Source organism: Tiliqua scincoides, chromosome 2 (genome assembly GCF_035046505.1).
Source record: "Tiliqua scincoides isolate rTilSci1 chromosome 2, rTilSci1.hap2, whole genome shotgun sequence".
Lineage (NCBI taxonomy): Eukaryota > Metazoa > Chordata > Lepidosauria > Squamata > Scincidae > Tiliqua > Tiliqua scincoides.
The window spans coordinates 265,791,271-265,805,287 of NC_089822.1; the positions used below are offsets into that span (position 1 = coordinate 265,791,271).

Genomic DNA, 14,017 nt, shown 5'->3' on the forward strand with positions numbered 1-14,017 from the left:
CTACAAAGGAGAAAAAAGCTGCCCCAAACCCAGGCTGAGTCAGGTTGCAACAAGCCAAGTAGCTGTAATTTTTTTACTCTTGCACAACAGCTAGCTATGAATGGTTTACTGAGAGGGCTGCAGTCCTAAGCAATGCTTTGAATTGCGGCCTTGGAACCCTTTGGGGAGAAAGGAAGGAGAATAATACTGGAAATAAATTAATAAATACCTTCCTGGGAGTCAGTGCCACTGAACCTGCTGGCGTTTCCTTTTGAGAAAATACACCAAAGTGTGGGCATTAGAGGTCCCATTTCTCTATTGGGCTGCTCATCAGGCTTCTCTCTCTGTTCCAGGAAGCAACAGAGAACAGGATAAAAGGAACCCACAAGTGGTGTCACCAGAAACATCCATGCATGATGTACAGGAAGTAATTTATAGAAACCAGGATGGATCAAGGTGGGAGGAGGGAAGGCCAGCATTTATATTGTCTGAGATGAAAAAGAGCTTCAGCACCAGCACAGATCTTATCTTCCATAATAAGACTCATGCAAGGGAGAAAGCTGGGCATTACGACAGATCAGAGGAGCAGTATGGAAGTGACACACAGGAATGGAGTAATAAAGTTGATGCTCTTCATAGGAAGGACTTCAATGTCATCTCAGTTGACCCAGAAAGAGAAGCTGGAAAGACTATGCATCAAATAAACTACATAGGAGAGAAACCTTACCAATGCTTGGAGTGTGGGAAGAGCTTCAGTCACAGGTCACACTTGGATGTGCATCAAAGAACCCACACAGGGGAGAAACCTTATCGATGCTTGGAATGTGGGAAGAGCTTCAGTCAGAGGTCAAACCTGACTGTGCATGAAAGAATCCACACAGGGGAGAAACCATATAAATGCTTGGAATGTGGGAAGAGTTTCAGTGAGAGAAAATACCTGACGGTGCATCAAAGAATCCACACAGGGGAGAAACCATATAAATGCTTGGAATGTGGGAAGGGCTTCAGTGAGAGAAAATACCTGACTGGGCATCAAAGAATCCATGTAGGGGAGAAATCGTATCAATGCTTGGAGTGCGGAAAGATCTTCACCGAAAATGGAAAACTTACTATGCATCTAAGAACCCACACAGGGGAGAAACCATATGAATGCTTAAAGTGTGGAAAGAGCTTCAGTGAGAGAAAATGCCTGAATGAGCATCAAAGAATCCACACAGAGGAGAAACCTTATAAATGCTTGGAATGTGGAAAGAGCTTCAGTAAGAGAAAATGCCTGAATGGGCATCAAAAAATCCACACGGGGGAGAAACCGTATCAATGCTTGGAGTGTGGAAAGAGCTTCGCTGAAAGTGGAAAACTTACTGTGCATGTAAGAACCCACACAGGGGAGAAACCGTATAAATGCTTGGAATGTGCAAAGAGCTTCAGTGACAGCTCAACCCTGGCTAAGCATCAAAGAATCCACACAGGGGAGAAACCATATAAATGTTTGGAGTGTGGAAAGAGCTTCAGTGAGAGTTCACATCTAACTAGGCATCAAAGAACCCACACAAGGGAGAAACCATATAAATGCTTGGAGTGTGGAAAGAGCTTCGCTGAAAGTGGAAAACTTACTGTGCATCTAAGAACCCACACAGTGGAGAAACCATATCAATGCTTAAAGTGTGGAAAGAGCTTCAGTGAGAGAAAATGCCTGAATGGGCATCAAAGAATCCACAAGGAGGAGAAACCGTATAAATGCTTGGAATGTGGAAAGAGCTTCAATAAGAGAAAATGCCTGAATGGGCATCAAAGAATCCACACGGGGGAGAAACCATATCAATGCTTGGAGTGTGGAAAGAGCTTCGCTGAAAGTGGAAAACTTACTGTGCATGTAAGAACTCACACAGGGGAGAAACCATATAAATGCTTGGAGTGTGGAAAGAGCTTCAGTGACAGCTCATCCCTGGTGAAGCATCAAAGAATCCACACAGGGGAGAAACCATATCTATGCTTGGAGTGTGGAAAGAGCTTCCGTGTAAGCTCACACCTGACCGTGCATCAAAGAACCCACACAAGGGAGAAACCATATCATTGCTTGGAGTGTGGAAAGAGCTTTGCTGAAAGTGGAAAACTTACTGTGCATCTAAGAACCCACACAGGGGAGAAACCATATGAATGCTTAAAGTGTGGAAAGAGCTTCAGTGAGAGAAAATGCCTGAATGGGCACCAGAGAATCCACACAGAGGAGAAACCGTATAAATGCTTGGAATGTGGAAAGAGCTTCAATAAGAGAAAATGCCTGAATGGGCATCAAAGAATCCACACGGGGGAGAAACCGTATCAGTGCTTGGAGTGTGGAAAGAGCTTCGCTGAAAGTGGAAAACTTACTGTGCATGTAAGAACCCACACAGGGGAGAAACCATATAAATGCTTGGAATGTGCAAAGAGCTTCAGTGACAGCTCAACCCTGGCTAAGCATCAAAGAATCCACACAGGGGAGAAACCATATAAGTGCCTGGAGTGTGGAAAGAGCTTCCGTGTGAGGTCTTCCCTGACTGTGCATCACATAATCCACACAGGGGAGAAACCGTATAAATGCTCAGAATGTGGGAAGAGCTTCAGTGAGAGAAAATGCCTGATTGAGCATCTAAGAATCCACACAGGGGAGAAACCATATAAATGCTTGAAGTGTGGAAAGAGCTTCAGTCACAGCACACAACTGGCTGTGCATCAAAGAACCCACACAGGGGAGAAACCCTATAAATGCTTGGAGTGTGGAAAGAGCTTCAGTATTTCCTCAAACCTGACTGTGCATCGAAGAACCCACACAGGGGAGAAACCATATGAATGCTTAAAGTGTGGAAAGAGGTTCGTTCAGAGTGGGGATCTGACTTTGCATCTCAGGACACACACAGGAGAGAAACCATATCAATGCAGTGACTGTGGAAAGAGCTTCTCTGTAAGCTCAAGGTTGAATTTGCATCAAAGAATCCACACAGGGGAGAAACCATATAAGTGCCTGGAGTGTGGAAAGGGCTTTAGTAGGAGCGATTCCCTGACTAAGCATCAAAACAGTCACATGTTGGAGAAACCATATAAATGCTTGGAGTGCGGGGAGAGCTTCAGTGTGAAGAGAGGCCTAACTGTGCATCAAAGAAACCACACAAGAGATAAACCATATAAATGCTTGGAGTGTGGAAAGACCTTCATTGACAGCAGAGGCCTGAGTCTGCATCGAACAACCCATACAGGGAAGAAACCATATAAATGCTTGGAGTGTGGAAAGTGTTATGCTAGGAGCCACAGCCTGACTGTGCATCAAAGAAACCACACTGGGGAGAAGCCGTATAAATGCTTGGAGTGTGGAAAGAGCTTCAGTGAGAGTACATATCTGATCCTGCATCAAGAAACGCACACAAAGGAGAAAACATAAATCAGGGAATGCCAAACTTGCTTAACATAAGAACATTTACAATAGACTAGAAATTTGAGAAGCACAGCAGAGAAGTTTGAGAACCATAATAGTTAAGAAGTATTTAAATTTGGCAACAGATTTACTTACTGTGAACTAAATATTTACTCACTTGACTTTAATCCACTAGACTCTTAGTTTGTATCCAGCTGTACTTTTTTAAAAGCTTTTATTTTAATTGTGATGCAAAAAGAAGCTCTGCCAACCTACTTCCACAAGCCACTCATGCCATGTCAAAGAGGCTCAAATGGCTCACGAACTGAGGTATAGAACACCTGGTATAGAACAGAGTGACTCCAAGCTGCTCCGCTCTCCTCTGACTTGTGCTACCTCAAGAGGTGGTGAAAGTCCGAGGAGAACTATAGGGGAAAGAGCGCCATTCTGAGAGATAAGTGGAAAAGTTTCCGCTTGCCTCTGGCTGAGCTGTTTTTGGCACCTACCCTGCACTGGATACAGTGCAAACCTCCTGGCTTGCCTGTTCCAGCACAGGATAGGGTTGTGCCCTTAGTCATCTTGATTTGCTGTTTTGTAAGTTGTCCCCTTTGATGTGTTGTTTCTACTGGGGCTGCAACTTCTCTTGCCTTTTTAGCTTCATTTTTAGGCTTTTGTTTTACATGGGACAGGCATGTCCCTGTATCTGTTCTGGAACCGATGACGGACAAGGTAATTTATTAATAGGGCCAATGGGAGATGTAAACCTCCAGTGGCAGCATGGTTTGTCTTGTCTATTCTCAAAAACCTGGTGGTGTGAATTGACTGTTTTAGTGCCTTGTCAGTGTGCCGTGAGATGAAAAAGGTTGGAAATCACTGCTCCAGAGGATCCTCCAGCCAGAAGAGGCCGTGGTCGGAGTGACCCCAATAGTGGAAAAAAACATATCTTCCGTTTTCTTCCGGCTTCTGCCTTAATGCCCAGTGTGCGGATTCAAGTATTCAAACGGGACCGGACCTGCCTGTGTGAACCTGCCCACAAACTGTGGGCCTCCAAGGGGGGCTGTTTGCATGCCCTGCCCCTAAATGGAGTGTAGTTGGCACAGGCATGAGAGATGGGCCATTTGCAGTGCCAGCATCCGGTTTTTGGGATTTTTTAACATGGAGAAAATCCTGTTCGCTTCTCTGTTTGGACACCAACAAAAGGGCATTTTGTTTTAATGGATATTTCAGTCATTTGATTTGCTGTTTTGTAAGTTGTCTCCTTTTGTGATGTTGTGTTCCTACTGGTGCTGTACATTCTCCTGTGTTTTTAGCTTCATTTTTAGACCCTTCTTTTACACTGTATTTTTGTATAGGGTGTTTTTAACTTCTTGGGCTTTCATTATGGAGCAAAAAGGTGAATAGTTACACTGTTATAAATAATGGCCAGTATTTTGCATGTGCCTCTCTGATGATTTATTTCATTTGTATCCCAACTTTCCTCTGAGCCAGTGGTTCTCACACATTTAGCAGCGGGACCCACTTTTTAGAATGAGAATCTGTCGGGACCCACCGGATGTGATGTCATGACCAGAAGTGACATCATCAAGCAGGAAAATTCTTAACAATCCTAGGCTGCAATCCTACCCACACTTACCCAGGAGTAAGTCCCATTGACTATTCTTCCTTCCTAATACATAAGAAAATGGGGAGATTTGGACTTACTGGTGAATCCCCCTTCTCTGTGGTCTCCATGGCAGGGTAATCTGGGACGCTCCTCCCTCTTAAGCAGGCAGGTGAGGTTACAAAGCCTTCCTGAGGTGAGGGGCTCCCTCGATTCCCCAGACTACAAAAGGCTTGATGGCCCCTCCCCAGATTGTTTCTGTCTCTGATTTGTTTGGGTAGATGTCCATCCTTGAAGTCCAGTGTGTCGAAATGCCATCCAGATGAACTCCAATAACTTTGTTGGCAACCTTCAGTCTCGAAAGACTATGGTATCGCGCTCTGGATGGTGGTTCTGGCACAGCGTCTAGTGTGGCTGAAAAGGCCGATTCGGGAGTGACAATCCCTTCCACACTGGGAGCAAGTGTAGTGTGTCCCTAGTCTGTCTCCCTGGCTATGGGCCTTCCTTCTTTGCCTCTTTGCCTCAGACTGTTGGGCAAGTGTCTCTTCAAACTGAGAAAGGCCATGCTGCACAGCCTGCCTCCAAGCGGGCTGCTCAGAGGCCAGGGTTTCCCACTTGTTGAGGTCCACTCCTAAGGCCTTCAGATCCCTCTTGCAGATGTCCTTGTATCGCAGCTGTGGTCTACCTGTAGGGTGCTTTCCTTGCACGAGTTCTCCATAGAGGAGATCCTTTGGGATCTGGCCATCATCCATTCTCACAACATGACCAAGCCAATGCAGGCGTCTCTGTTTCAGCAGTGCATACATGCTAGGGATTCCAGCTCGTTTCAGGACTGTGTTGTTTGGAACTTTGTCACTAGAAACTAAACTAAATAACTAAATCACACCATTCTGGACCAAGAAAGACTAGGACCATACTGCACCCCCAGTTCAGGAGTCTAATGAGGACCTGTCAGGGATGTTTTGTCCTTATCTTCTACCACCCCATTGCTTTGTGTTTGCTGACTTCTTTTTAAAAAAAAATACGCTTCAGGAAGTGAGACATGGAAACTACCAAGAAGAGGAGTTCACAGGTAAGCTCCCACTGTTCTCCAACGGGATCTCTATGGCAGGGTCAACCCTGGTAATCTTGGAAATACCCAAGCCGTGCCTCCTCAAGGGTGGGAGATGCCTGAAGTGCCTGAAACTATGTCCTGGAGGAGGAGGAGGAGGATGATGATAATAACAACTTTATTTTTATCCCGCCTTTCTTCCCGAAGAGACCCAAGTGTTTGCATGACCCTCCTAGGCTGACCGCTCCCAAGGCTTGAGATCCATGATCCTCCTAGGCTGATGCTCCCAGTACCTGTGGGGTCACAACCTCCTAATGAGGGAAGATGGGGCTTAAATTTGGACAATCTAAACTTGAACTGACCCTTGGGACTAAAGGATTGCTTGTGACCTTGAAAGGACTGGTGTTTATATTTGGAATTGTCCTTTCGGAGGGTGGGCAAAACCTTTCTCTTATCCCTGTTCTCAATGAGAATAGGATCTAGTGCCTCCCCAAAAAGTTTATTCCCCTCAAAGGGGTCGGCAACCAATCTGGCCTAGAAACCTGCATTGACATCCCAGTGTCAGAGCCAGATGTTTCTCCTGGCCACTGAGGCAGAGGCCATGGATCTTGCGGTTAATTGAAAAGAATCAAAAGCGGCATCTGCAGAAAGGGCTGCTGATAGAGCAATTTCCTTCAGCGTATCCTTGGCACTCTTGCATAGGTTGGGGTCTGCCTTGGCCAGCTCTTCTGTCCCCAAAATAGGTAGGTCTAGACATCAGGGAGTTAGTGGCAGCTGCCCTGGGGGCCTAAGAAGAGATTTCGAGGCTCACTTGTAGGCCACCTCTATTCCTTTTATCCCAAGGGTCCCCTTCACCCCTCTGATGGAATCTCAGTACACAAAGTGAAGGCAGCAATGGGAGCATCAACTGTGGTTTGCAGAGTATTCTGAGGCAGAGAATAAAGCTTACCGAGCAATTTGGAGGCATGCTTCTTCTGAGACGGTGTCACCCACTCCGCTTCCAAGGTGAATTTAAATGTCTCCGGAAAGGGAGCCTCAGGTGGCTTGGTGGGACCCTGAGGAAAGGAGACATAGCCTGGTTAGAGTGGCAGAGGCAGGAGATGATCCAGTCTCTGCCAAGATTCAGAGACCTAGGCCGAAATCCTAACCAACTTTCCAGCACTGGCATAGCTGTGCCAATGGGGCGTGTGCTGCATCCTGCAGTAGGGGGGCACTCACAGAGGCCTCCTCAAGGCAAAGGAATGTTTGTTTCCTTAGCTGGGAGGTGCACTGCCCTTACCTCACTGCTATTAAGTTGTGTAGGATTGCACTCCTAGTTGCCTTAGGTAACTGTTTAGGAAATAGGTCCACTGAGAAAAACCTGCCAGGTTATTCTCAGTGGCTTCTTTCCCCAAGAGTTCACCTTCCTCCTTAGAGTTTTGTGGTGCCCAGTTCAAGAAGCCAGTTACCTTTAGTAGGGGGTGCCTCTTATGTTGACTGCGCCTGTAAGCCTTAGAGCTTCAAGGCAGAAGGAATGATGAAGAGGATGATGGGGACCTGCACATCTTAGATGGAGACACGTCAGAGGAAGTAAAACCAGTGAAGATGGGGGGGGGGAGGTGAATGCTGGTGCTTGGACCTGTGGGACTTAAAGTCCTGTCCTTTCACTTCCGAGTTCCCATGGGCTGCCCCAATTTGTCAGTCACTGTCTGGTCCATACACCCTTCAATAAGCCTCACACTAAATTTTGTGCTTCCAGGGACACTGCAAGGCAGCCTGCGTCTGGGCAGTCTTGTCCTGGGGGAGAAACTGCTGCCCTAGTGGCATCCCAGTATCCCCTCAGGCCCACCTCCAGCCGAACCAGCACTTTCCCCCAGTGCCCTGGAGAAAGGGAACGTTCCCTGTATGCAGGAAAGCAGAGCCCTCATGAATGCTGGTGGTTGTGTCGAAGCCTCCAGGGAACCACAACCCATAAAATGGTGTCCTTAAGGCACTCCTCAGCAGATGTGGAGGGAAAAGCTGGGGAGTGAGGGACAGGCTGGGCAGGAGATCTCTTTTAAGGCTGCCTGGCCCTCGGTTTGCCAAAGCAAGGAGCATGGCTAACAGGAGCCCTGTAGCTCCTGAACCCTCTGCCTCCCTGTGCAGAGGCGTGAAGGAGTAACATAGTCCCAACCAGGCCTTGGTGCATCAGTTAAGTCACCTCGTGACTTCGTAGGTCTGCTGCCTCCATGCCCCACGGAACAGGCAGAAAGCCCCCCTCAGCTGAGGAGCTGAGGGCAGAATGTGCCTGGGCAGGAGCTGAGCAATCCCCTAACTGCAGCTGCAGTTTCTGAGGTAAAAATTCTCCCCCCTGATGTTGAGGGTCTTGGCACTTAATTAAAGAAATGGAGGGGGGAAGGAGGAGAGCGTTCCTCTGTGGAAAACACTGAACAGTTACTTCAGCTAGAACTTGCTTCCTGAGCAAAGGGAGCAACATGGCTGTAACCTTGAGGATGTGTGTAACCCTGCGGCATAAGTGAGGATGCTCTGCACTTTCTCAGAAGTAGTGTTGTGGCCACTTGAGGACTGGGCTTCATGTCAGGAGGGGGCTGAGGCAACTCCTGTTCCTCAGATATTGACCTGGCAGGGATGGGGGGCAGTTCAACCCCTCTGCCTATTGCAGCATCTGCCACTCTGAATGGACTCTGGGAGCCCAAACCTGTCCAACTTTCCAGCACCGGTGTAGCCGTAATGCAGCCTTGCGCTAAGGGAACACATGTTCCCCTACCTTGAGGAGGCCTCTGTGACTGCCTCTCCACCACAGGATGCAGCGCACGCCCCATTGGCACAGCTGCACCGGCACTGGAAAATTGGAAAGATTTGGCCCTGGGGCAGCTGCTGCGTTGGAGGAGACGTAGCCTGAATGATACTTTTGCTGGTGCTGCCAGCTCCCCCAATCAATGGCGCCAGAGTCAGGGTGAGGGACAGGCATATCAATGGGCTCCCCTGCAGGGCTGGCCATTCTGGAGTCAAGGAGTTCTGTGCTGTGCACTCTCAGAAACTGGACGCCTGGATCCTGGACCTGGCACTGGCCCCAGTCATGGCCATGCCTTCCCTCAGACATGTGCAGTGCGCCCCTGCGCTGAGGCACTGTTTGGCGGGCTAAGGCTGTGGTGGGAGAATAAACTGCCACACTGTGGCCCAATCTGCTGAGCCCCGTGGCCTGTCCGAGTATGGAGAGGGTCAGGGACTCTAAACTCAGCTGCTGCTGGCAGGGCCAGGCAAGCTCCGTCTCAGCAGAAGGGGAGATCAGGATGCCTTACAGGCAAACAAAATGGCCACCACTAAAGGCTCTCTGAGGGAGCGAGCTGCTGAAGGCCGTCCGCCTGTCAAGGGTGACGTAGCGGTCTGAGGGCTTCTTCCAGCTGCTGAGGAGTCCGGCTTCCTTGTCTACTTTGCGTTGTAAGGAGCTGTGAGCTGGCTGAAGACTCCCAACTGAGACTGTGGCCAGGCCACTCTGGGGAATCGAGGCAGCCATTCCCCTCAGGAAGTCTTTGTAACCTGACCTGCCTGCCTGAGAGTGAGGAGCTTCCCAGGAGACAAGGACTGACCCTGCCATGGAGATCCCACCAGGGAAGCCCTGCTGGTTCTAGCCCTGTCATCTATGCCAGATGCCATCACCACATACTGTGGCAAGGAGTTCCACAGGTCACGGATGTCACTAGGGGGGTGCAGGGGGGGTGGGTCGCACCAGGTGACGCGGTGTGAGGGGGTGACGTGCCACCCTCCCGCGCCACCTACGAGCTTAGCAAGCGCGTGACGCCACAGCCTCAAACCTGCAGCCCTTCTGAACTCGACTGCAGTTAGATCTAGCGGTGTGCACATGCACGAACCTCGCACATGACACTACAGATTCCTGCAGCCGAGTTTGGAGGTGCCTGCGAGCCCTTCCGAACTCTGCTGCTGTTAGATCTAGCGTCGTGCATGTGCGCGAGCCTCGCGCATGCGCATGACACTAGAGGCACCACCCACTGCACAGAAAGGGGTGCACTGCACATCATGGGGTGACACGCTGGCCTCCAGCACCAGGTGACACAAAGCCTAGTGACGCCACAGGTTAATTACACGCTGGCAAAGAAATATCTTCTTTTGTCTGTTTTAACTCTCTCACCACTCAGCTTTAGTGGATGTCTCCAGGTTCTGGCATTGTACAAGAGTAAAAAACTTGTTCTTTACCCTTTATTCATTTATTTACCCTTTATTTACCCTGAACCCTTTATTCATCCCATGCATAATTTTCTATGTCTCAATCATTTACTCTCATATGCATATCATCTAATTTCTAGACTGAAGAGCCCCTATTGTTGTAGCCTTTCCTTATATGGGGTTTGTGTTTGTGTCCCAATCAATTCATCATTTTGGTTGCTCTCTTTTTCCAGTTCCACTAAAACCTAACTTGGGGAGTCAATTGCAAGCCTGAGCCACCCTCATAAGTCAGTTGCAAGCCTGAATCTGGCTCCAAGCCCAGCTTCCTCACAGTCAGCCCCTTTAGGCACAGAAGTTCATTCTGGACTCTGTTCTGCAGACTGAGGATCTGGACCCTTCCTTTTCTTTCATGACACTAAAGCAAGTTTCTAGCTCTTATTATGCCAAAAGAGGCTTAGACAGGAGTCGTCAGTTTCTGGCAAGTGCTAAAAAGTTTGGGAACATGGCTACTCTGAAGCAGGTCCCATGGAATTCAGTGGGCCTTACTTCCATGTAAGCATGCACAGGATTGCAGCCTTAATAGCCTGATATTATGGCCAAACCACACAATATGTACCCTGGTTGCAGTGCTGAAAAGCTTGATACTAACTGAATTAGCAGAAGCCAGACCCCCCCCCCCCCCGAGAACAGCTAAGGAGGATTATGACCACTTTTAACCACAGCCACACATCCCCGCTTCTTGTGGGGTGCACTGCTGCCCAGTCCCCATTATAGCCACAGAGACAGGAGTGGCTGGTAAAATGAAACTTTTTTAAAGGTGGGTCTTGATGCTAAAAAGTTTGGGAACACTCATATGGTGTGCTATGCGTTGGGAGTCGAGCCTGTGGCAGGGCGGTGGGCTTGAAGCCCCCACCTCTTGGCTTCAGAGGTTTCCCATCCTGTGCAGCTGGATATGTGGGGCAGAGAGAGCAGTGTCTCCAGGGCCTGATACTGCATCCATGTGTGTGGTTAGTCTGTGGAACTCCTTGCCACAGGATGTGGTGATGACATCTGGCCTAGATGCTTTTAAAAGGGGATTGGATAAGTTTCTGGAGGAAAATCCATTACGGATTACAAGCCATATGTATATGTGCAACCTCCTGATTTTAGAAATGGGCTATGTCAGATGCAAGGGAGGGCACCAGGATGCAGGACTCTTGCTATCAGGTGTGCTCCCTGGGGCATTTGATGGGGCCGCTGTGAGATATGGGAAGCTGGACTAGATGGGCCTATGGCCAGCCCTGGTCAGTGGAAGCCCCACGTAGGAGCAGGCAGAAGAAAAGGTGAGCAGCAGCATACAGAAGCCATCAGGACCTGCCTGGGAGGCATCCCAGGACGACCCAAAAGGGGGAGCTGTGCACAAGTGGGAAGGACCTGGATGCAGGGAATGGGATGCGGCATCAGGACCCGAGCCTGGGTGGGAGGACAGCAGGGGAAGGCCTGCCCTGCTGTGCTGCAGAGAGAACAGGCAGGAGGGAGACGGGATGCCCCCCCCGAAGACGCCCCTTGCCCGCCCCACCGCAAGCACCAGGCGGGGGACCATCAGAGACCCCCAGGCTTGCCCTTCGCTGCGCATCGGATGCTGCATCCGGGAGGGGGAGGAGGGAAGCCCTGCGGGAGATGCCTCCTGGGAGTGGAGGGTCCAGCCTGGATGCACTGCCAGGACTCCTTCCTCTGCACAGGCACCGCGAGGGTTAACAGGAGGAGTGAATGGAAGCCAGTCCCTGCTCCGCCACTTCCTCTGCCTCCCTCCGCCAGGCAAACAGTCCTCCCTGGTGGGTCCTTTTGGGGCGGTGAGTGGGTCCCAGGGCTCCTGGGGTGGGTGGGAGAGAAGCCCCCAGAGGGGAGAGACACCGGGCTCAAAGGCCGGCCAGCGAATGGAAGGGGGGGGGGCTGGAGAGGAACTGTGATACTCCTGCCCCCTCCCAGCTGCATGCTGCCCTCTGGGGCTGCCTTAGAGGGCTCTGCTTCTGTGCTGAGGTTTGTGTGACAAGGACAAGGCCAAAGGGGGAGCAGTGTCAGAGCTGGAAGAGTGGCAGGAAGAGCCGGACACGGGAGGGATGCCTGAGAACCATGTTTGAGTCCTGGGACTGTCCCTGAAAGGGAAGGGGGTGGGGGCTTCTCAAGTGTCTTGTCTTTTAATTGTATTTCCTTCAGATCCTCCCTTCTTGCTTGGGCTGTTTTCAGCTTCTTCGTTCCTGGTGTAAACAGAGGCAGGTGGAATAAAAATCCTTTGTAAGAGAGCTGGAGTTGAAGGATCCTTCCAGCGTCCAGGCCTGACCCAGAGAAAACAAAGCCCCAGATCTCTGCCCGGCCCTCACACAGCCTGTGTCCAAACATCTGCATCATTCCAGGTGTGTGTCTCAGCGGGATGGGTGGGTGCTTTAATTCCACTTACACAGCATTTCTCCTTGTTTGTAGTCTGCCATGTCACATGGTGCACTTGTTGAAGTACTACTGAAAGTAACTGGTGATAACATCATCAACAGTTATTTCCAGACTGGGAGGCCATATGCAGTATGACAAACACCACTATGTGTTATGTTCTTATATTCACCTTTCCCAGTTTGAAGAGACACTTGGCCAACAGTCTGAGGCAAAGAGGCAAAGAAGGAAGGCCCATAGCCAGGGAGACAGACCAGGGACAGACTGCACTTGCTCCTGGTGTGGAAGGGATTGTCACTCCCGAATGGGCCTTTTCAGCCACACTAGATGCTGTTCCAGAACCACCTTTCAGAGCGCGATACCATAGCCTTTCGAGACTGAAGGTTGCCAACATACTTATATTCACTAAGAGGCTCTTGGTGGACTGGAGGGCTTTTTGCATGCAGAATGGCATACTTTGAAGCTCTCCTTGCTGAGCAGAACCTCCTACCACCGTCTGCTGCATTGCATTACTGGTCTCACAGCCAGGCGGTAGGTATCCAGGGGTCCCTTGCATACCACCAGCAGACCACCAGACACTACCTCAAACACTACCTCAAATGCCACCAGTGATACCCGTACCACTGGTAAAGAAACATGGACTTGCAGCCCAGTCTTAAGCACCATGGTGATGCCGGGTGCAGCAGTGCCAAAAGGGCTACTGCTGCATCCAGTGGCCCTGCAGAGTTCGCTGGAGGTCTCCTCACGGGATGTTTGTCCTCTTCCCCTGAGCAAGGGCACAAACCCCACAATGGGCTTCCTTAAGTCTGTGCCAGCTATTTTGCGGTACAGATTGGAGAAGCTTTGTGTCGGGCTTTTCAGCCCAATATGGAGGATAGGATTTGTTGGAGGTCTCTGCCTGTCCCACCTCCTCCCAGGTTGGTTCCTCCCCCTGCTCCACCCCACCCCAGAACACCTCCCTACCACCCCAAAACTCAATACTGCTGCTTGGCAGTCTTGCCTCCAGTGGCTTCGTGTTCTCCCAGTGCTTACCCCGAGGGTGTCATAAATGTGCTTTATGTCATGCTTATGACATTTAGCGCTGGCGCTGAGCTCCATTAATATTGGCCTTTAGAACTGGGCCCTTAAAGCAGGGGTCTCTGAACCCTGGCCTGGGGGCCAAATGCGGCCAGTAGCCAGCCTCTATCCAGCCTGCGGCCAGCCTCTGATCCCCTGAGAGCCTCTGGCCCAGTTGACCAAACACAACAAGAGTTGTGCTTGTGGGGTGTTGGAATGGAGGTCCATTTAAGTGTGTGCTTTATTTCTTGGGCTGTATTTATGCTTGGAGAAGTCCTGGACATTTGAGCCCATTCATTTGTTCATTCATCTAAGTTCCATCTCTAATGTATTATTTAAATTTTATATTTAATTT

General features: G+C 49.8%; 1 protein-coding gene across 2 annotated transcripts in view; it reads left to right on the forward strand.

Moving 5' to 3' along the window:
* LOC136640319 (zinc finger protein 420-like) overlaps positions 1 to 14,017 on the forward strand; it is a 152,490-nt gene that overhangs the window by 34,254 nt on the left and 104,219 nt on the right. Inside the window, exon 10 of one of the 2 annotated variants that reach the window (XM_066615361.1) lies at positions 333 to 3,188. In XM_066615361.1, the coding sequence (XP_066471458.1) occupies positions 333 to 3,188 (2,856 nt within the window). Of the gene's footprint in view, positions 1 to 332; positions 4,803 to 14,017 lie in introns of those variants that run through there. The other variant, XM_066615355.1, reaches the window with a different exon arrangement.